The sequence below is a fragment of the Mobula hypostoma genome, chromosome 17 (genome assembly GCF_963921235.1).
Source record: "Mobula hypostoma chromosome 17, sMobHyp1.1, whole genome shotgun sequence".
Classification (NCBI taxonomy): domain Eukaryota; kingdom Metazoa; phylum Chordata; class Chondrichthyes; order Myliobatiformes; family Myliobatidae; genus Mobula; species Mobula hypostoma.
In genome coordinates this window covers 19,755,066-19,776,652 of record NC_086113.1, presented here as the reverse complement: position 1 = coordinate 19,776,652, position 21,587 = coordinate 19,755,066, and the positions used below count along the sequence as shown (strand labels likewise).

The 21,587-nt window shown below is 40.3% G+C and overlaps 1 protein-coding gene across 1 annotated transcript in view; it reads left to right on the top strand.

Moving 5' to 3' along the window:
* LOC134357879 (progressive ankylosis protein homolog B-like) overlaps positions 1–21,587 on the top strand; it is a 136,514-nt gene that overhangs the window by 61,022 nt on the left and 53,905 nt on the right. Inside the window, exons 3-4 of the mRNA XM_063069621.1 lie at positions 5,795–5,913; positions 19,066–19,149. Coding sequence (XP_062925691.1) covers positions 5,795–5,913; positions 19,066–19,149 — 203 coding nt within the window. The remainder of the gene's footprint in view (positions 1–5,794; positions 5,914–19,065; positions 19,150–21,587) is intronic.

Here is a 21,587-nt window from a genome sequence, read left to right as displayed (position 1 = left end):
ACCACACAGCTGGTGTGTACAGACCACGTGAGGTCCTCAGTGATGTGGATGCCGAGGAACTTGAAGCTGTTTACCCTCTCAACCCCAGATCCATTGATGTCAATAGGGGTTAGTCCATCTCCATTCCTCCTGTAATCCACAACCAGCTCCTTTGTTTCTGCGACATTGAGGGAGAGGTTGTTTTCTTGACACCACTGTGTCAGAGCGATGACTTCTTCCCTGTAGGCCACTTCATTATTGTTTGCAATAAGGCCAGTAAATGTAGTGTCGTTGGCAAATTTAATTAGCAGATTGGAGCTGTGGTTGGTGATACAGTCATGGGTATACAGGGAGTAAAGGAGGGGACTCGGGTTGTAGCCCTGAGGGGCTCCTGTGTTGAGAGTCAGAGGAGTGGAGGTGAGGGAGCTGGCGATCTGACAGAAAGTCCAGGATCCAGCTGCACAGGGCCAGTCAAGGCCGATGCAGCACCAAAAAAACACAAGATAAAGAACACAATAATAAAAACAATAAAAATAAATGCATAAGATAGCTCATATACATAGATTGATTTTGTGTCCATAAAGTGATGCTAGGCACAGGAGTTCCTGTACGTGAGGTGACTCTGACAGGAACGGATAAAGTGGTGGTGCTGGGTGGTGTGGCTTGGTGGAGGTGTTGATCGGGCTCACTGCTTGGAGAAAGTAACTGTTTTTGAGGCTGGTGGTCCTGGCGTGGATGCTTGTAGCCTCCTCCCTGATGGGAGTGGTACAAACAGACCATGAGCAGGGATCCTTCATGATTTTACTGGCACCTTTTTGTTTGTATGTCCTTGATGGCGCATGGGCTGGTTCCAGTAATGTGTTTTGACTATGCATTGTAGAGCTTTTCTGTCCACCGAATTTCGAGGTGTGCACTTGAAGGGTCATAACAGACATAGTTTTATTCTATGCCATCGTGTTTAAACAGTAAAGAGCTGCATTAGATAGCAATTTTCCCTCTCATTTGCTCTTTTTGTGTACATCTCTCAACATCTTTTCTCTTGTACATTGCATAAGTCTGAGGTCTAACACTGAAATGCCGAAAGACTGCAAATATTGACTGCTAACTCAAAATAACAGACTAGCACTCTTCAGATTTACACAGTACCCACACTGGCTTGCTGAATTACCTTTGTGCATAATTGTTATTTTTTCCTGAGTTTAAATAATTGTTCAATTGTTTGCTTTATACCTTTTGTGGGCTGTGCTCTATACACGAGTCTGTATGATGTTACGACCTGCCACTGCTCCAAACAGATTATTGGTTAAATTCAGTACAAGTAGTTAGATCATATATCGAAACTCAATAGCATGTCACCACTCTTTAAGAGAACCAACTATATAATCACGTGTAGTCATGCAAGAAAAATTATCACTGTTACCACCGCTTCTACCATTAAACTCCTGTTCTCCCCTCCCCAGACAGTGGGAATAAGTTAGTTCACTAAACTCTTGTTGGATTTGAACCAGTTTGCAGCTTTTGTTCCTGTCTCCATGTTTGTGGCAGTAGCTGCATGCTAACTACTACAGTACCAGTGACCTGGGTTCAATTCCCGCCGTAGTCCTGTAAGGAGTTTGTATGTTCTCCCTGTCACCACATGGGTTTCCTCTGGGTGCTCCAGTTTCCTCCCACAGTCCAAAGACATATGGGTTTGTCAGTTAATTGGTCCTGACTGGGATAAATCTAGAGAATTGCTGGATGGAGTGGGTCGAAGGGCCTGATCCGTGCTGTATCTCAATAAAATAAAAATAAATAAATAAACTAAAAGTCACCCATGTTGTCTATCTTGAATTTTTTTGGTCCTCGCTTCTTATTCTTCACATCTAATCACAAAGTCAATAAAAGCATTCTAGGTGTTTCCACCCTTAGAACATGTCCAAGCCACGTTCTTCTTGTATCTTTCTTGATTCTGGCTCTTTAGAAAAACTCATTCACTTATTAGAAGCATTTGCTCTTCAAGTTTTCTCACATTCCACTACTTAAAATTCATATAATAAAGAACAGAGTGCAGATCTTTCGTTGTGAAGAAAGGAAAACCAACTTTGACCTAAGAGTTAATTGCTTGTGGTGCAATAAAAATTAAAGATAAGTACTGCGAGTAATTTCACAGTGCAATGGTTAAGTGAAGGCACAATGAATACCTTGCTTCTTTCAATTATTCAGAGACATCCCCTTCTAGTTGAGCCCAAGGAATAGCTATCACCCCTTGCCTTTGATCAACTGTTTGTATTTCTTCACCTTTTGACATTCTTGACTTCATTTCTAAGAGCACAAGGAATTGGGGTGATATATAAGGAGTTAGGGTGATATATGAGGAAACAGTCTGGATAAATGGAGCATGTTTGAGTTGGTAACTAATAGAACACCACAGGGATCAATGCTGAAGTCTGAGCTATTTATAATCTATATCAGGGACATTCATGAAGGGACTAATCTCCATGGCCAGATTTGCTGATGATACTTAAAAGGTAGGTCAGTAGATTTTGAAGAGGACATAGAGACTGTCCCTGGCCTTTACTGCATGGTATGCGGAGTATACCAATAAATAGAGTTTGGTGCAGCTTTAAAGATGCTGATGAGCTTGAAGCTGGAGTACAGCACAGCTTTAGTTTCTATAGGGTCATAGATGACTCAAATCACAGAGCAATATACCATGGAAACAGGCCTTTCCTCTTTTTAATGAAAGACGTTATCACATTTTTATCATGCCACTAGCACTTAACCATTTCATCAAGAGTTATTTTTTCCCCTTCTTCATAGTGAAACATCTGCAATCTGTTGTTTTACTACATGAATTTTAAACTAATTGAAACATTTTCACTAATTAGTTAACGAAATGTCATTATTGTCCGTGTTCCTTGCTCCTTTTTCTTTTTCCTCTTTTTCCCTCTGCATCATGACTCCCTCCCATTCTCTAATCCTTTATCTCTCCTTCTTGCTTATTGCTCTCCTTTTCCTCTTCCTCTCATATGCACTCAGTGACCACTTTATTAAGTACACCTGCACACTTGCTCGATAATGTCAATACCTAATCAGCCAATCATGTGGGTAATAACTCAATGCATAAAAGCACACGGACATGGTCAAGAGGTTCAGATGTGGTTTAAACCAAACATCCGAATGAGGATGAAATGTGATCTAAGTGACTTTGTTTGTGGAGTGATTGTTGGTGCCAGACTGGGTGGTTTGAGTATCTCAGAAACTACTGATCTCCTGGGATTTTCATGCACAACAATCTCTGGAGCTCACAGAGGATAGTGCAAAAATAGAAAACATCCAGCGAACGGCAGTTCTGAGTACTAAAATGCCTTGTCAGAGGTCAGAGGAGAATGGCCAGACGGACTCAAGCTGACAGGAAGGCAACAGTAACTCAAATAACCACATGTTACAACAGTTATTTGCAGAACAGCATCTCTAAATGTATAACATGTTGAATCTTGAAGTGGATGGGCTACATCAGCAGAAGACTATGAACATTTACCTAGTGGCCACTGTATTAGGTACAGGAGGTGCCTAAGCTGCTTCAACTACTCTAACTTCATCTGATCCCTCCTTTGTTTCCCTCATCGCCCGGGCACCCTTTAATCCTCCTCTTTCCCCTCCTGTACTCTCCTGACCTGCCCATCAACCACACCTTCCTCTGGTTCCCCACCTCTCTCCTTTTACTCCATTGTCCTCATGTATCAGACTTCTCCTTCCTCTGCCTCCGCCTCCACTCTATGGCTCTTTCACCTATTACCTCCCATCTTCTCACATCATTCCCTTCATCCCCTTTTCCCACACTGTTGCCTATCTGGGTTCACCTACTCCCTGCCAGATCATGCTTCTTCCCCTCCCTTTATCCTTTCTTTCTGGCTTTCGCCCCCTCCTATTCTGGTGCTGATTAAGGGTCTCGGCCCAAAATGTCAACTGTTCATCCCCTCCATAGATGCTGCTTGACCCACCTGAGTTCCTCCAGCATTTTGTGTGTGTTCCTGCAAGATTTCCAGCTTCTGCAGTCTCTTTTATGCCTCTGTTAATTCTTCGGGAAAGGTTCAGAAAGATCATCTAAGGTGGTACTAGTGATGAGAGGACAATTAAAAGGTTAAATTGTTTCTCTGAGAGAATAGAAAACTTTGAGCGGCAATATAAAAATAGGAAGTGCTGAGAATACTTAGCAGATTAGGCTGTGTCTGTAGGATGAGAGACTGAGCTAATGTTTCAGATCAAGCATCCTGATCAAGGGTCCTCCCACCTGAAATATTAACTTTGTTTCTCTTTCCACACATGCTGCCTGACCTGCTGAGAGTTTCTGAGTAGGCCTGACTGAGCTATACAAAATTATAAAGGAACGTAGGGAGAAAATAAGGGGTGTCAAACACTAGAGGACATAGATATAGAGTAATGGGAAAGTAGTTTAGAGGGAAGGTAAGGAAGGATTTTTCACCAACAGAGTGGTTCAAATCTAGCACTCATTGCCTTGAGTGGGTGGTGGATGCAAGTTCTCTTGCAATATTTTAACAATTGTCTCAGATTGTAACTTGGATTGCCAAGGCATAGAAGTTCAAAGTATTATTTATTATCAAAATATGTATGCTACATACAAGCCTGAAATTAGTCTTCCCCACAGTCACAAAACAAAGAAGAACCGTGGAACCAACCCGCCCAGAGAAAAACATCAAACATTAAAAAACCTCTGCAAAAAAAAATCGTGCAAAAATCAACAAAAAAAGAGTGAAAACATATAAGCAGCACACATCAAAGTTGCTGGTGAACGCAGCAGGCCAAGCAGCATCTGTATATAGGGACACAAAATTAAAAGGCAGATTTCAGTGCAGTTCAGAAGACAATGGTCACAATGCTGGTGTATGGGATTGTTGTTGATGGATCAGCATGGACATGATGAGCTAAGTGGCCTGTTTCTGTGCTTTTTGACGATGAATTTTAAGACCAGGTTTTTACTAAGCGAGAGCTCAATGTCAGTATTCAGCCATCAACTACAGGGTAAATGGGGCAATGCAGTTTAGGAAGAGAGCCATGGAATTTAGGACAATGGTTTTACAGAGTGGAGAACACAGGAAGCTTCCAAGGAGTGTGCTAGGTGTTCAAGCATAGAAGTCACAAAGGCAGGCATGAGTTTCACTGGCAAACAAATTAAGACGAAGGAAGAATTAGCCAATACCATAAGTGTAAAATACCTAAATATATGTCCCGGAGCTCAAATAGAAATTAAACTGCAAAATACCTAATGTTATTTCAAGATTTTGTCTCAAATAAGTATGGAACTGATACAGAACAGAATTTATGAATGGATCAAAGATGATTGCTTCAGCATTCAATTAATCTATGAATCTGGTGAATTCGATGCCACAGGCAGCTGCAGAGGCCAGGTCACTGGGTGCATTTAAGGCAGAGGTTGATAGGCTGTTGATTAGTCAGGGCGTGAAAGGTTATGGAGAGAAGGGAGGAGAATGGGGTTGAACGGAAAATGGATCAGCAATGATGAAATGGCAGGCAGACTCGATGGGCCAAACGGCCTAATTCTGCTTCTTTGTCTTATAGTGTTATGACTCAATTGAATGTTTTTAGCTTTATTCGATGGTGGATATTAAGTAGCAACATGATAGTTTAGAGATGGAAAAAGACCAAAATAGGCTGATACATGTTAAGGCAGTTAATTTAATTGATAGACTTTGCTGCCGAAATACTTATAAAAGAGAAGTAAAGTGAATGATCCCCAGAACTTGCAAGTTACATGTGATAATTTCACCCTTTATTTTATCTGTTCTATTTTTAGCACACACCGATCTGGGATATTATATCATCAACAAATTACATCACGTGGATGATTCTGTGGGAAGTAAAACAAGAAAAGCTTTCCTCTACTTGGCTGCCTTCCCGATGCTGGATTCATTGGTAATGAGACATTTGAATTTTAAACAAACCACAACCGTGTTTCATTGACTTCTATTTTTACAGTAGTGGACTGACCATGGTTTTTAATATCAGGGATTGGCCATTTAGGATAGAGATGTGGAGAAATTTCTTCACCCAATGGATAAATGAATGTTTGGAATGAGCTTTGAAGGTTCAAGCAAGAGACTGATAGATATGTTTTAGATATTAAGAGAATCAAAGGATGTGGAGTTTGAGAAAGAAAGTGTTATGGAGGTGATCAGTTCAGATTGTCAATGGTGAAGCAGCTCTGAGGGACCAAATTGTCCACTGCTTCCTTTGTAGAAATGGCAGGTCTTCAAAGGTCGTAGATTCCTTGTTGTTTGGATTGCTAGAAAGAAAAAAGTAAAAAAAATATATATTTTGTCTGTCAGTTCTTGTAAAACATTGCTGATTGCACTTTGATAATATACTGTATCATTTTACAGACTAGATCTAAAAAACATTGTTAGTAAATATTTATGGCTTGGTATAGATTGTAATATGAAAGAAAACCTCTATGCAGTGGGAAGTGATAATGAAGAGTGATAATGTTTACATTATTATTCATTTCTAAGTATCCTTATTTTTTCTATTTAAAACTTTGTCACAAAATACAAAGTCATTAGCAATGGTCCACAGTTACTTTAGTTCATTGAAGAAATTTATCAATTGCTTGTGCTGTAAGGTTGGCGCTAATTATTAAAACACACATCACATGTTCCACTGGAATACTACGTACAATTACTGAGTTATTGTTCATATAATGAAATGTGCTTGCCATTTAATAATGAAGTCTTAAATTATTCTTGATCTCAACCATTATTCTGCTATGACTGTTGAACTACTCAAGTGAATTATAGTGAAGACCAGGGTTTGTTTCATTGACTTGTTAGGAAAAAGTAGAAAATTTTCTCAAGCCAAGTTGGTTTATTACAGTTAAAATAAATATCACTCCTGTGTATTAATATTTTTAGACATGGCTTCTAACATGTTGTAGCTCGCTTGTACAAATACTCGTATCACTTGTTAATGCTTTTGTTTTTATTTACTTTTGCAACTTCTTTTTCTCTTCCACTTCCAACTTTCTCAACTGACACCCATTTTGCTTTTGTATCTTTCTATGGGACATTGGTCGGAGTGGTTCTTTTTTGACACAGAAACTGAGGAACCACAAGACTGGTTTTGCGATACTTTATAACACAAACATTCTGCTGCTTTATGATTGGCGATATGTTGTTGTGTGTGATATTAATTAACTTGCATGTATTGATGAGGAACCTCACCTCCATTTAAGGACCCCTCACCCAAGTTAAAAAGCACAAGGTGCAACATGCACAGAATGTGCCCTATTTAGATGGCTGTGACCTGATCAGCAAATACTGACAAAAGTTGCTTTTTTTTGGGGGAAAAAAATGAAGTTATTTCCTCTCATTCCAAAGAGGAGCATCTGGTCCAGAGTAGGGCACATTCCTATTCTTTAAATCACAACAGCCAGAGGTGGTGACCACAATGCTATTATGGCACTAGCCACCTGGGTTCAATTACGTCACTGTCTGTAAGAAATTAGTACATTCTCCCTGTGACTGGTTTTCCTCCAGGTGCTCTGGTTTCTTCCCACGTTCCAAAGATGTGTTAGTAAGTTAATTGGTCACATGAGTGGTGTGGGCTTGTTGGGTGGAAGGTCCTGTTGCATACTGTATCTCTAACTCTCTTAATCTTTCTGTTGGCAAGGTAGCCAACTTAAAATGCAAGTTAGTGCATCCACATACTACTTCTAGAAGCTTGATTCCTTCTCTGTGTCATTCTTTCAGTTTGATATTTAGATTGCACCATGAGGTGATCTCTTATTCATTAATTTTCTTTTATTTTTCCAATCTTTATTTTGTAAATGTCAACAAACATTAAATTGAAGGGGATCTTAAGTTTTTTTTGTGACAACAGGGGAAATTAAATCACACTGAAATGTTGAAACATAAGTTCACAGCACATCCCCTTCAACGTGTTGAGTTCTTCAGTTGCATCAATACTGGTTTATATCTTAGCTCTGTTAGATGCATAGTCAAAAGTATCTGGGTTTGACTTAAAAAAAGAGTTGTTTTCAATGCCAGTTTTGACATTTTAAAGGAACCTCATTATACAAGCTGGTTTAAGAAAGACACCAGCATTTTTTTAATTTACGAAAAATTTCCTCCTGGCACTGCTTAAACTTTCATTAATAGGCAATCTGCACATGTTTGCATTATCCCACCACTGATATTGTTTTAGCTATTTTTATTCAGGAAGCTTTGTAATAAACTCCATCTGTTGATATCAGATAACCAGAAAGTGTTTGAACATTTTCATGAGTCAAGGCAATATAGATTCATCTATTCAAAATATATTTGAACAGTGCTGCATTTGCAGGATAGCTTATTAATTTAACTGGCTGATAACAGGTAACTAAGAACACCATGGCAGTATTAATTGAAATGGAAGTAATTTCAGAAAATGTCTGCTCTAAGGAGGAAAGGCTCTAAGTAAAAATAAAATCATGCTTATTACATTATTGCAAAGTGCTATAAGATGCTTGTGCACACTGAGTGTAGAATGTGCTGTTTAACTGGTAAAAGTGACCCCAGTTCAGAGCTCAATTCACACTGGCTGCAGTACAAAGTCCCTAGCTAGCCTGCTGGGCAGGTTTCTAATGGTATTAAGAACATTTAACTCTTAACCATTTTTACTGCAGCTCCTTCCAGTCACCATCCACGGCACGCAGTATTAAGTATCTCATTGAGGTATACTTGACGTCACACTGACATATTAGATTTAATTGTTAATATTCCAATCCCAAGATTCTGCTGCGTTTATTATTTTGCTTTTGAAAATTAAAGCTTGGGTTATGCATCACTTGTATTTTTACGGCAACATCCTATTGTTGGAGATGTACATTTTTATACTTTTGGTAGCATTCCAAGCAGTTAGTCATCTGTACATCTGTCCATCTTTCTAAGGTATTAATTCCTTCTGTTTGTATTGGCTTACTTGCATTAAAATACAATTTGAAGCTAACAACAATAACAGTGTGTGCTTGTTCATGGATGGATAGAATGCCTTGTGCTCCACTAGATCACAATAGAGGTACAAAGGAAAGATTATACATGGGGGAACCATCCCCCTCTAATTAAACCTCGAAGAAGATAAGTGAGGAGTTATCCTTATCCAGTGCTTAGTGAAATTTGCATTTTGACTTGACATTTTAAATATATTGCTATTGCTTGCTCAAAGCAGAGAAGGAATGTATGATTTTCATTTAAATGCCATTGACAAATTTGTAGGAGAGTTTAAACCTAAATACCAGAGTTAGAAATGGTCACATTATCTAGACCACTTGACCACAAGACATAACAAAGTTAGGCTATTTGGCCCAAGGGGCTGCTCCACCATTCCATCTTTGCTAATTTATTATCAGTCGCAACCCATTCTCCAGCCTGCTCCCCATTAGCTTTTGGCACCCTGACTAATCACGAACATATCAACCTCCACTTTAAGTATACTCAGTCACTTAACCTCCACAATTGTGTGTGGCAATAAATTCCCCAGATTCACCACCACCTCACTGAAGAAATACCTCCTCATCTTTGTTCTAATAGGCGTCCCTCTTTTATGAGGCTGTGTCCTCTGGTCCTAGATTCATCCACTATAGGAAACATAGTCTCCACATCCACTCTTAACTAGGCCTTTCAATATTTCACTAGGTTTCAATGAGCTCCCCCTCATTCTTCTAAACCAGCGAATATAGGCCCAGAGCCCTCAAATGCTCCTCATTCATGAACCCTTTAATTCCTGGAATCATTATCATGAACCTTCTCTGGACCCTCTCCAATGCCAGCACATCTCTTCTTAGATAAAGGGTCCAAAACTGCTCACAGTTCTCCAAGAACGGCCTGACCAATGCCTTATAATTCCTCAGTATTACATCCTTGTGCTTATATTCTCGTCCTCTCAAAATGAATGCTCCCATTGCATTTACCTTCCTTATCACTGACTCAACCTGGAAGGTAACCTTTAGGGAATCCTGTACAAGGATTCCCAAGCCCTTTTTCACCTCTGATTTTTGAATTTTCTCCCAGTTTATAAAATAGTCTTTACGCCTCTATTCCTTCTACCAAAGTGCACGACCATACACTTTCCTACACTATGTTCCATCTGCCATTTCTTTGCCCATTCTTCCAAACTGTCTTGAGTCCTTCTGCAGAGTCCCTGCTTGCACAATGCTACCTGCTTCTCCACCTGTCTTTGTGTCATCTGCAGACCTGGCCACAAAGCCATCAACTCAATTATACAAATCATTGACATATATTGTGAGAAGAAATGGTTCCAATAGTGACTCCTAAAGAACACCACTAGTAACTGGCAGCCAAACAGTGTAGACCCCCTTTATTCCCACTCTTTGTCTCTTGCCAGTCAGCAAATCCTCCTATCCATGCTCGTAAGTTTCCTTATCTTGTTAAGTAGCCTCGTGTGCAGCACCTTGTCAAAGGCCTACTGAAAATTCAAGTAAACAAACACACAGACTATCTTTTGTCTACCCTGCTTCTTATTTCCTCAAAGAATTGCATTAGACTTGTCAGGCAAGATTTCCCCTTGAGGAAACCAAGCTGACTTTATCATGTGTCTCCAAGTACCCCAAAACCTCATCCTTAATAATAGGCTCCAACATCTCAGTCACTGATATCAGGCTAACTGGTCTAAAATATCCTTTCTTCTTTCTCCTCCCCTTCTTAAAGAGTGGAGTGACATTTGTAATTTTCCAGTCCTCCAGAACCATTTTCAGAATCTAGTGATTCTTGAAAGATATTGCTAATGCCTCTGCAAATCTCTTCAGCAGCCTCTTCCAAAACCCTGGATTTAGCCCATCTGGTCCATGTGATTTATCTACCTTCAGACCTTTCCACTTTCCACGTACCTTCACTTTAGTAATAGTGACTGCGCTCACTTCTGCCCTGATGCTCAAGTTTCTGGCATGCTGCCATTGAAGACTGAAACAAAATACTTAAGTGCATCTGCTATTTCTTGGTCTCTGTATTACAACCTCACTAACATTATTGTTCAGAAGTCTGACATCCACTCTTGCCTCTCTTTTATTATATATATTAAAAATCAATTTTTTTAGTATCCTTTTTATATGATTGGCTAGCTTACCTTCATATTTTATTACCTCTCTCTTTATATCTTACTTAGCTGACTTCTGTTGGTTTTTAAAAGCTTCCCAATCCTCTACCTTCCCACTAATTTTTGCTTAATTATATGCTGCTTCTGTTCCTTGTCTGCTGTCTTTGACTCCCCTTGTCGGCCATTGTTGTCTCATCTTCCCTTTAGAATATTTCTTCATCTTTGGGATGTATCTATCCAATGCCTTCTGAATTGCCCCTAGAAGTTCACACCATTTGCTGTTCTGCCATCGTCCCTGATAGTGTCCCCTTCTAACCAAATTCGGCCAGCTTCTCTCTCATGCCCCTGTAATTCTCTTTGTTCCACTTTAATATGACTTCATCCTCTGCATCTCAAACTGAAGGATGAACTCTATCATATTATGATCATTGCCTCCTCAGGGTTCCTTTAGGTCAGGCTCCCTAATTAAATCTGATTAATTACACAACAATCAATCTAGAATTGTCTTTCTCCTAGTAGGCTCAACCACAATCTGTTCTAAAAAGCCATCTCATTGGGATACCACAAATTCCCTCGCATCAGCACAAATCCCTGATTTTCCCAATTTACCTGCATATTGAAATCCCCTGTGACTACCATAACATTGCCCTTATTACATGTTTTTTCTATCTCTCATTGTAATTTATATCCCACATCTTGGCTATTGTTCGGAGGCCTGTATATAACTCCCTTCGGGGTCTTTTTATTTAACTATACCCACAAGGATTCCACATCTTCTGATGCTATGTTACCTCATTCTAAGGATTTGATTTCATTTTGTATCAGCAGAAGCACCCCACCTTTTCTGCCTACCTGGCTGTCCTTTCAATGCAATGTGTATCCTTGTAGGTTAAGCTCCCAGCTATAATCTTCTTTCAACCACAAATCAGTGATGCCAAAAATGTCATTACTACTAATCACTACAAGATCATCTACCTTATTCCATATACTGCATGTATTCAAATATAACATTTCAGTCCTGTATTCATCACTCTTTTTGATTTTGCCCCCATGCTACGCTTCAGCACAGCCCACTGACTGCAATTTTGCCTTATGATCTACCTGTCCTTCCTCACAGTCTCACTACACAATGCCTTGATTTGTATACCAGCTGCTCTATCCTCAGCCCTCTTCCCTGCCAAATTAGTTTAAACCCTCCCCAACACCTCCAGAAAACCTGTCCACAAGTATGTTGATCCCCCTCATGTAATGCATCCTTTTTGTACAGGTCATATCTTCCCCAGAAGAGATTCCAATCATCGAGAAATCTGAAACCCTGCTCCCTGCACCACTAACTCAGTCTCTCATTCATCTGTAGTATCATCCTATTTCTGCCCTGTCTACCACTTGGCACTGGGAGTAATCCAGAGATTACTACCTTGGAGGTCCTGCTCTTCAGCTTTTTCCCAAACTCTCTATACACATTACACTGGATCTCTTCCCCCTTTCTCCCTATGTCATTGGTGCCAGTGTGCACAATGACCTCTAAGTACATAATTTCACAAATAGGCTAACATAATAATGAAAAGAAGTTACAATGAGTACACTCATCATGAGGTACTATTATACAGGAAGGTTATTATTATTATTATTAATATTTTTTAGAAACCATTTGGAACAGGCCCTTTCGACTCTTTGAGCCTCTCTGCCGAGCAACCCACTTACTTAAACTTTGCCTAATCACAGGACAATTTACATTGACCAATTAATCTACTAACTGGTTTGTCTTTGGACTGTCGGAGGAAACCAGAGCACCCAGAGGAATCCCACACGCACAAAGGAAGGGGATACTAGAACTGAGCTCCTAACTCTGCCACCCTGAGCTGTAATAGCACCGTGTTAACCGCTATGGTATCATGGCGTTAGTTAAGTGCAATTCATTTTCAATTTAATTTTAAAATGTGCAGGTAAAAGCAGATTTTATATAGGACACTAAGTATTTAAAAGACAAACTTATATGGAAGATATTTCATTTTCAGAGTTCTCATCATATTAGAAAATGTCATTTGACCAATGGAATATTTGTCAGCTGAGAAATCCCATTTATCCAATACTTCCTAATAATCTGTTCTCTGCCATGAACTCCACCCCAATTCTCCTACCACCTACCTACATTATGAAAAACTTGCGGCAATTAGTTAATCTACCTTTAGGATTGGAGAAGAAGCTTGGGTGTCTGGCAACACCCATATGGAGATGGGGAGAACATGCAAATTTCCCACAGGCAACCCCCAATTTCTGAATTTAACCTTGGTCCTCCTAACTAGAAGCAGCAGAGCTAGCTATTGTGCTAGTGTAGCCTTGGGATTCTAGCAAAGTGCACCTTGTGATTGAATTTCCAGGCCACTGTGCCTTTGTTACCAAGCAGTATTAGAATGAATGACAGCTCCCTAAGGCTTGAATACAGTACTATATAACATGATGAGAGGGATTGATAACATCTTTTTCTCATAGTAGCGGTATCAAAACCAAAAGGACATTTCTTTAGTATGGGTGGAATTGGTGTAGATGGGTAAACAGTTCTCTTGGATATGATAGGCTGAAGGACCCTTTTCTGTGGTATACACTTCTTTGCATAATTTTCTGCTTTTGTTTACTGTATTGTCGCCAAACAATTGATACTAGAACATACAATCATCACAGCGATATTTGATTCTGCGCTTCCCACTCCCTGGATTACAAATATTAAATATTAAATATTAAGCATTAAATATTAAAATATTAAAGGTATTAAATATTAAAAATAGTAAAAATTAGTAAATATTAATTTAAATTATAAATCATAAATAGAAAATAGAAAAATGGAAAGTAAGGCAGTGCAAAAAAAACGAGAGGCAGGTCCGGATATTTGGAGGATACGGCCCAGATCCGGGTCAGGATCCGTTCATCAGTTTTATCACAGTTTGAAAGAAGCTGTTCCTAAACTGATTCCTAAGCTCCGGAACCTGGACCTTAGCACTCAGATCTGCAGCTGGATCTTCACCTTCCTCACAGACAGGACCCAGGCTGTAAAAATAGGGGACAAGCTCTCCTCTACATTCACTCTGAGCACCGGTGCCCCACAGGGCTGTGTACTCAGCCCCCTGCTGTACTCACTCTACACCCATGATTGTGTAGTCAAGTTTCAAATTCAATATATAAGTTTGCTGATGACACAACAATTGTAGGCAGTATCTCAGGTAATGATGAGTTTGAGTACAGAGAGAAAATTAAGAACCTGGTGGCATAACCATAACCATATAACAATTACAGCACGGAAACAGGCTCAGCCCATAACTCTCCATTCCTTTCCTGTCCATATACCTTTCCAATTTTTCTTTAAATGATATATCGAACCTGCCTCTACCACTTCTACTGGAAGTTTGTTCAACACTTACCTCAAGCTCCCCTGTCCTCCCCTGATAATGGTGCGAAGACAATAACCTATCCCTCAACGTCAGCAAGACGAAGGAATTGGTTGTTGACTTCAGAAGGAGTAGCGGAGTACTTGTACCTAACCCTTACTTCACAATGACCAATGTCCATTTGCAGACATTTGCTCCACCCACAACTTTCATTATTCCAAATTGGCTCTCAAAATCCAGTTTTCTTTTCCTCCTTCTCCCTCTCAAGTGGAAAGTCTGTCCCTACCCTGTACATGACCGCCTTGTCACTACAAGCCCATCACTTAAGCCCAGGCTGTTTGCAATCAGGATATTACATGAGTTTCTCTGCTGACTTAGCAATGAGCACAAGGCCGATCCTATTGCCTATGCTGTGCGCATTTGTAATTGGCAGTGGAGGAAGTCTTGCCTGCTTCTTCCCCTATTCCAACTCTCTCCCGATTCTGTTTTAAAAGAAAAAGAAATAGTAGGAAAAGAATGATTCCTTTTGCTCTAAAGAGTACAACTTTGCATAAATTGGTTTTTTTCTCAGCTATTGTCAACGGTGACAGATTTGAGTATAACGTGTAGAGTACTGTGCAAAAGTTTTAAGTACCTATACAGCATATAGCTGGGGTGCCTAAGATGTTTGCACACCCTACTGTATTTGTCAATGTAGAAGAGAGAGCGAGTTTGTAAACCTGGCAGGAGCAAAGGATGTTGGAAATGGCAAGGATGGAGTGCCATAGGAAGGGTTTGGGATAGGTGGAAGAGAAGGAGTGCCAGCAGCAGAGTGTGGGGTGGGTGCACACACACCCAGCCCTGAGCCACCAGGCAAGATCATCTGATTTCAAACAATTAGTGTATTGATCATTACAGAATGTCTTTCTGGTGCTTCCCGCTCACTCCCCTCTCTTTTTCTCCTTTTCCCTTTTCCCAGCCAAGATTGCCCTCTCCCTGCCCCATTCTCACACTCAGTCCGCAATAGAGAGCACCATCAGAATCAGGTTTATCATCTCTGCAAAGGCCTTAGACACCCCAGCTATGTATATGTGGCTAAAACCTTTGCACAGTACTGCATGTATGCTTTTATTTTTAGATAAAATGTGCCTGAAAATCTCTGCATAGTGCAAAACCTTTGTGCTTTTATTTCTGCTCAGGCTATCACTGAGACAAGGCCTAGTCAGAAATAGCATGGTTTTGTACATTGGAGGCAATGTCTGACGAATCTTTTGGAGATTTTTAAAGTTCAAAGTAAATATATGTCATATATACAACCTGAGATTTTTTGCAGGCATACTCAAAAAGTCAATAATAGAATAATAACCATGATATAATCAATGAAAGACTGCACCAGCTGGGTGTTCAACCACTGTTCAAAAGACAACAAGGTACAACTACAAAAAGAAAGAATGAATGAATAAATAAGTAAGCAAACAACAAATACAGAGAACATAGATGAAGAGACTTGAAAGTGAGTGCTGGGGAACAGAGGGATCCGGGAGTACAGGTGCATAGTTCAATGAATGCAGTCACGCAAATAGCATGGTGAAGAAACCATTTAGCAGGCTGGCCTTCATCAGTCAGGGCATCAGCTTTAGCAGTAGGGACATCAGGATGCAGTTGGAAGTCATTGGTGAGGCCACACTGCAGTACGCTGTACAGTTCTGGTCACCTGTTATAGGAGAACATTGTCAAGCCGGAGAGGGTGCAGGAGAGATAATGCCTGGACTAGGGGCTCAGTGTTATAGGGAGAGGTTGGCTATACTGGATCTTTATTCCTTGGAGTACAGGAGAATGAGGGATGACCTCACTGAAGCTTGGAAAGACATTATTTTTTGGCACAACATTGTGAACCAAAAGACCTGTTTCTATGCTGTACTGTTGTATGTTTCATTTGATTAGCTGACTGGCTAATGGGAGAATGGGAATAAACGGGACCTCTCCTGGTCGGTGCTTAGTCGTGTTCTGCAGGGGTCGGTGTCGAAACCACTTCTTTCCACATTAAATGTAAAAGAATCGGGTGTTGGAATTGATGGCTTTGTGGACAATGCAAAGACGGGTGGAGGGGCGGGTAGAGTCTGCAAAAGGACCTAGACAGATTGAGAGAATGGGCAAAGAAGTGGCAGATGGAATATAGTGTTGGGAGGTGTATGGTCATGCACTTTGGTAGAATGAATAAAGGTGTAGACTATTTACTAAATGGGTAGAAAATTCAAAAAATCGGAGGTGCAATAGGACTTGCGAGTCCTCGTGCAATATTTCCTAAGGGTTAACTTGCAAGTGAGGAAGCAAAGGAAGTGTTAGGATTCATTTTGAGAGGACTCAAATATAAAAGCAAGGATGTTATGCTGAGGCTTTATAAGGCAATGATCAGAGTGCACTTGGAGTAGTGTGAGCAGTTCTAGGCCCCTTATCTGAGAAAAGATGTGCTGGCATTGGAGAGGGTTCAAAGGAGGTTCATGAGTATGATCCTGGGAATGAAAAAGTTAACATATGTGGAGTATTTGATAGATCTGGGCCTCTACTCATACGAGTTTAGAAGAATGGGGGGGAGGGGGGAATCTCACTGAAACCTATTGAATATTGAAAGGCCTAGATAGAGTGAATGTGGAGAAGATGCTTCCGATAGTGGGAGAGTCTAGGACCGTAGGGCACAGCGTCAGAATAGACAGTGTTATAACAGAAATGAGGAATTTCTTTAGCTAGATGTTGGTGAATCTGTGGAATTCATTGCCTCAAATGACAGTGGAGGCCATGTCATTGGGTATATTTAAGGCCGATGTTCATAGGTTCTTGATTAGAGAAAGTGTCAAAGGGAGAAGGCCGGCAAATGAGGTTGAGCGATAATAAACAGCTATGGTGGATTGGTGAAGCTGACTCAATGGGCCAAATGGTCTAATTCTGTTCCTATGACTTAGGGTCATAGGGGATATGGGAGGAAATTGAAACAACCAGAGGAATCTTTTATGGCCACAGGAGAATGTACAGACTATACACAGTCAGAACCCAGGATCATTATCAAAGCTATCTCTCTGAAGCTGTGAATAACCACCCCACCACTCTGTTGCCCCTACTCATGCTTTATCAGCGTTCATAGTGCTTTCACAGTGGTAATTTGCTATGCACGCCCTCACCCACGTTGGCTCCTTATGAAAGATGCCCCTCCATCACCCCATACCCTATTTGCATCCTATTTGGTTAGGAAAACAAAGCGAGCCTTTTCTAAGAACGTTTTTAACTACACCATCATGCACAGCATTTGCATTGCTTGAAGAAATAATCGACTAGTTCATGGAGGAGTCATTCAGAGGCTTTCACTGGAAGCTGACACAATTTCCAACAAATGCAGATGTTATTTCTCCAGTTACTAATTGTTTTTATCATGAGTGCATCTGTGTAGATCTTGCTGGGTGTGTAGTACAGGCATAAACCGTGGAAGGAGTGGGAGGGGACTCTGTGTTAGTGGTTTGTGTAGGGGAAGGGGTGGGGATGATGAGGGGGGAAGGTGTCAAGTTTGCACATCCTGTCCAGAAGGAGTGTGCTAGGCTCAAATCTTCCTCCAATAAATTATTCAAAAGCTAAGATTTTCAGTCAGTGCTGATAGAGATCTGTCATCTGCTTGATGGCACTTGTGTAACACCTTCCCTGAGGGAACTCGCTGGAGGAGTAAAGGTCAGCATAGTTCTGATGTCCAGAACATTCCAGGCACAGATGGTTGATCTTTGCTGTGATTCCTATTTTATAGCTAATTCTTTGTGCTTCGGAACCTTGCAACTCAGGGCTCAGCTTCTACCAGCAATCTTTCAGCAGTTGCAGGAGGGAAGATAGCGGAGAAACACATCAGTTAGTGGTGACAAAGTGAGGACTCTCTCTGACCCCTGTCTGTCGATTCACTGAAGGATCCTAGAACACTGGCTCCATGCCTAGGTAGAGAGGTGTTATTGAGGTAGTGTTAGCCCACCCTGAAAGCCTGTGGCTTTGAGATTCCCTGGCCAGTGTAAGTCACAGTTCGTCAACAGCTCTCTGTGTGTATTTGATATCAAATTCAGTAGAAGTCACAGCCACTTGAATGTTTAAAGGATGAACAATTCTCAGAGCCTAGAATGCCGATGATTTTGAAAACTGTGAAACCAGGTACACAACTAACAAGACACAAGTGATAGTTCAGTTTGAACAGCCCCTTTGTGGAAGAGACACGGAACAGCAATCCAACACAATTTCCCACAGCAGTGAGAAGGAACACACCCAGACGCAGCAGAATGACACAATAAGGGAGTCCAGATGTGTGTTGATCCAAAGCACGGAGATAATTCTGTGGCCAGATTTTGAGGAGTTGATCTAAAAGTGAGCAGTAACCTCTGGATTGATCCTAATCCCAATGTGTAATTCAAGGTCGACTAATGCATGATGAGCGGCCTGTTGAAAGTAGTTGAGCTGCTCTTTAGAAGAACTAGAACTGGTGTTCTCACAGGGAGACTCACCATCACCATTAGAGTGAGTTCCTATGACAGGTACATGAGCGGTAAGAGAACAGCAGAATGAGTGAATGCAGTTTCATGATCTTTGTTTTGTTTAGGCGTGGACCCATGCTGGCATTCTGTTGAAGCACAAATACAGTTTACTGGTGGGCTGTGCCTCTGTCTCAGATGTTATTGCTCAGGTAAGTTAGTTTGTACCCTTGATAATGGTGGGGAACAGAAGAAGATACAAAATTTTAAACTCTAAAATTTACTGCTGAATCTTCAATACTTTACTATATTTTCTTACAATTCCTTCATTAAGTCTTGAGATCCATAAAAATGCAATTGTTTCAGCAATGTTTTACTGAATTAAAGTAACCTGAAAAATTGTGCTTCAAAGATCTATTTCGTGAATTCAGTTACATTAGTTTAGCTATTCGTCCATCCACCCACCAGCACCCCACCCCCCAGCCGTGCCACTCAGCACTTCCCGATTTAATCCTAGCCTAATCATGGGATAATTTAGAATGACCGATTAACCGACCAACCGGTTCATCCTTGGTCTGGGGAAAGAAAACTGACTACCTGATGGAAACCCACACAGTCATGGGGAGAATGTATAATCTCCCCGTGACAGAGGTGGGAATGGAAACCGTGTCACTGGTACCGTAACGCGTTCTGCTAACCGCTACACTACCGTGCCACACCAGCACAGCAGATATGTGGGTGAGGAAATGTGCTAGTTGTAGATGACCAGAAACAATAGAATGCAAATAAATCTCAGCTATATAGGAGTGTTGGTTTTAAGGAGATCGTTCATGTGAAAAGTTTACCTGATATCCATCCTGCAGATTATTGTCTCAATATCTGAATCTAACCAATGTTTATGATCAATTAATTGCCTATTGAATATTGGAAAGCCTAGATGGAGTGGATGTGGAGAGGATGTTTCCTGTTCTGGAGGAGTCTAGACCAACCACAGAATAGAAGGGCATCCCTTTAGATGAAGAGGTGAAGAGAAATTTCTTCAGCCATAGGGTGGAGAATCTGTGGAATTCATTGCCATAGATGGCTATGGAGGCAGTCATTGGATATATTTTAAGTGGAAGTTGATAGGTTCCTGATTAGTAAGGGTGTCAAAGGTGACAGGGCGAAGACAGATGAATGGGGTTGAGAGGGGTGATAAATCAGCCATGTTGAAAAGGTGGAGCAGACTCCCTAGGCTGAAAGGTTTAATTCTGCTCCTAATGCCTTTTTTGTCTTATGATCTAAATAATTGCTATTGCATGATAAATATTTAATATAAGCTTCTGATCCTCTCATCATCCAGACTTTAAAAACTTATTAAAAGTTTTTATTTAAATGCAGTGACAATACCATAGCAGAAAAATAGAGAACTTGGAATTAGTACAGAGAGGCATTTCGCAATTGGTGAAATTGTGTGTGTTGCTCACAATTGGTTGTTGAGCTATTTCATTAAAAATGTCAAGTTCGGATGTAACAGATTATTTGGATAAGAGATGCCAACACTGTTTATTAAGATATAAAATTAGCTGAATCTGATTAATTTCTAGCAATTTGGGTGAGAATCAGTCTGTTTTATCTCGCCACAGTATCAAGTTTACACTCTTCCTATTACAAAATGTACCTTTACAGGAGTCCAATGTTGTAACCTCCAATGTCATTGATGATAGCTGCATGAGTCTATGATTACCTTTGTTACAACCAAGTACTTCCTGACCTGCACTAAATCTACAGCCAATGGTCCTCTGTACCGTCATTCCACTGATTTAGCACATTTTAACAGTCCAGATTTACTTTCAAGCATCCTTCAGCTGATTTTAAATTTTCCCTGAAATCTTCATCTATTCTACATTACTTTTCCCTTTAGTAATGCAAGTTAACCTTGTTCACTCCATTGTCAAAAAGTCACCAAAGAGAATAAAGGGCTCTCCGGGTGTGACCTTGGTGGCCCTCTGAATGTGCAAACTTGCAAAGTGTTGATATAAGCTCTATGTGGTCAAGGTGGTGATACCACTTCCATTCTTTTCACTAATCTATTGATACCTTGAATATAGTAAATGATGAGATAACCAGTAACTCAGGTCTTTCTCATTTTCCTATTTATTAATGTTTATTGTTTCTGAGTAGCTTTTGGTAGTATTATATTTATCACTGACCAAATGTATTCGGCATTCAGTTTCATTTATAGAATTTTAGTATCGATACCAGACATCTCCTCAACTCTTTGTTTTGCAAATTTAACCACCCTTTTTAAGTTCAAAGGAAAATTTATTATCAGAGTACATACATGTCACTACATACAACCCTGAGATTCTTTTTCCTGTGGGTATACTTAGCAAATCTATAGAACAGTAACTGTAAACAGGATCAATGAACAATAAACTGTGCAAATGCAAATTTAAATACATAGCAATAAGTAATGAGAGCATGAAATAACAAGATAAAGAGTCCTTAAGGTGAGACCATCAGTTGTGGGATCACCAGAAATAGAATGGGTGTAGTTATCACCTTTTGTTCAAGAGCCTGATGGTTGAGAGTTGCAATTGTTCTTGGACCTTGTGGTGCAAGTCCTGAGGCACCTGTACCTTCTACCTGATTGCAACAGCAAGATAGG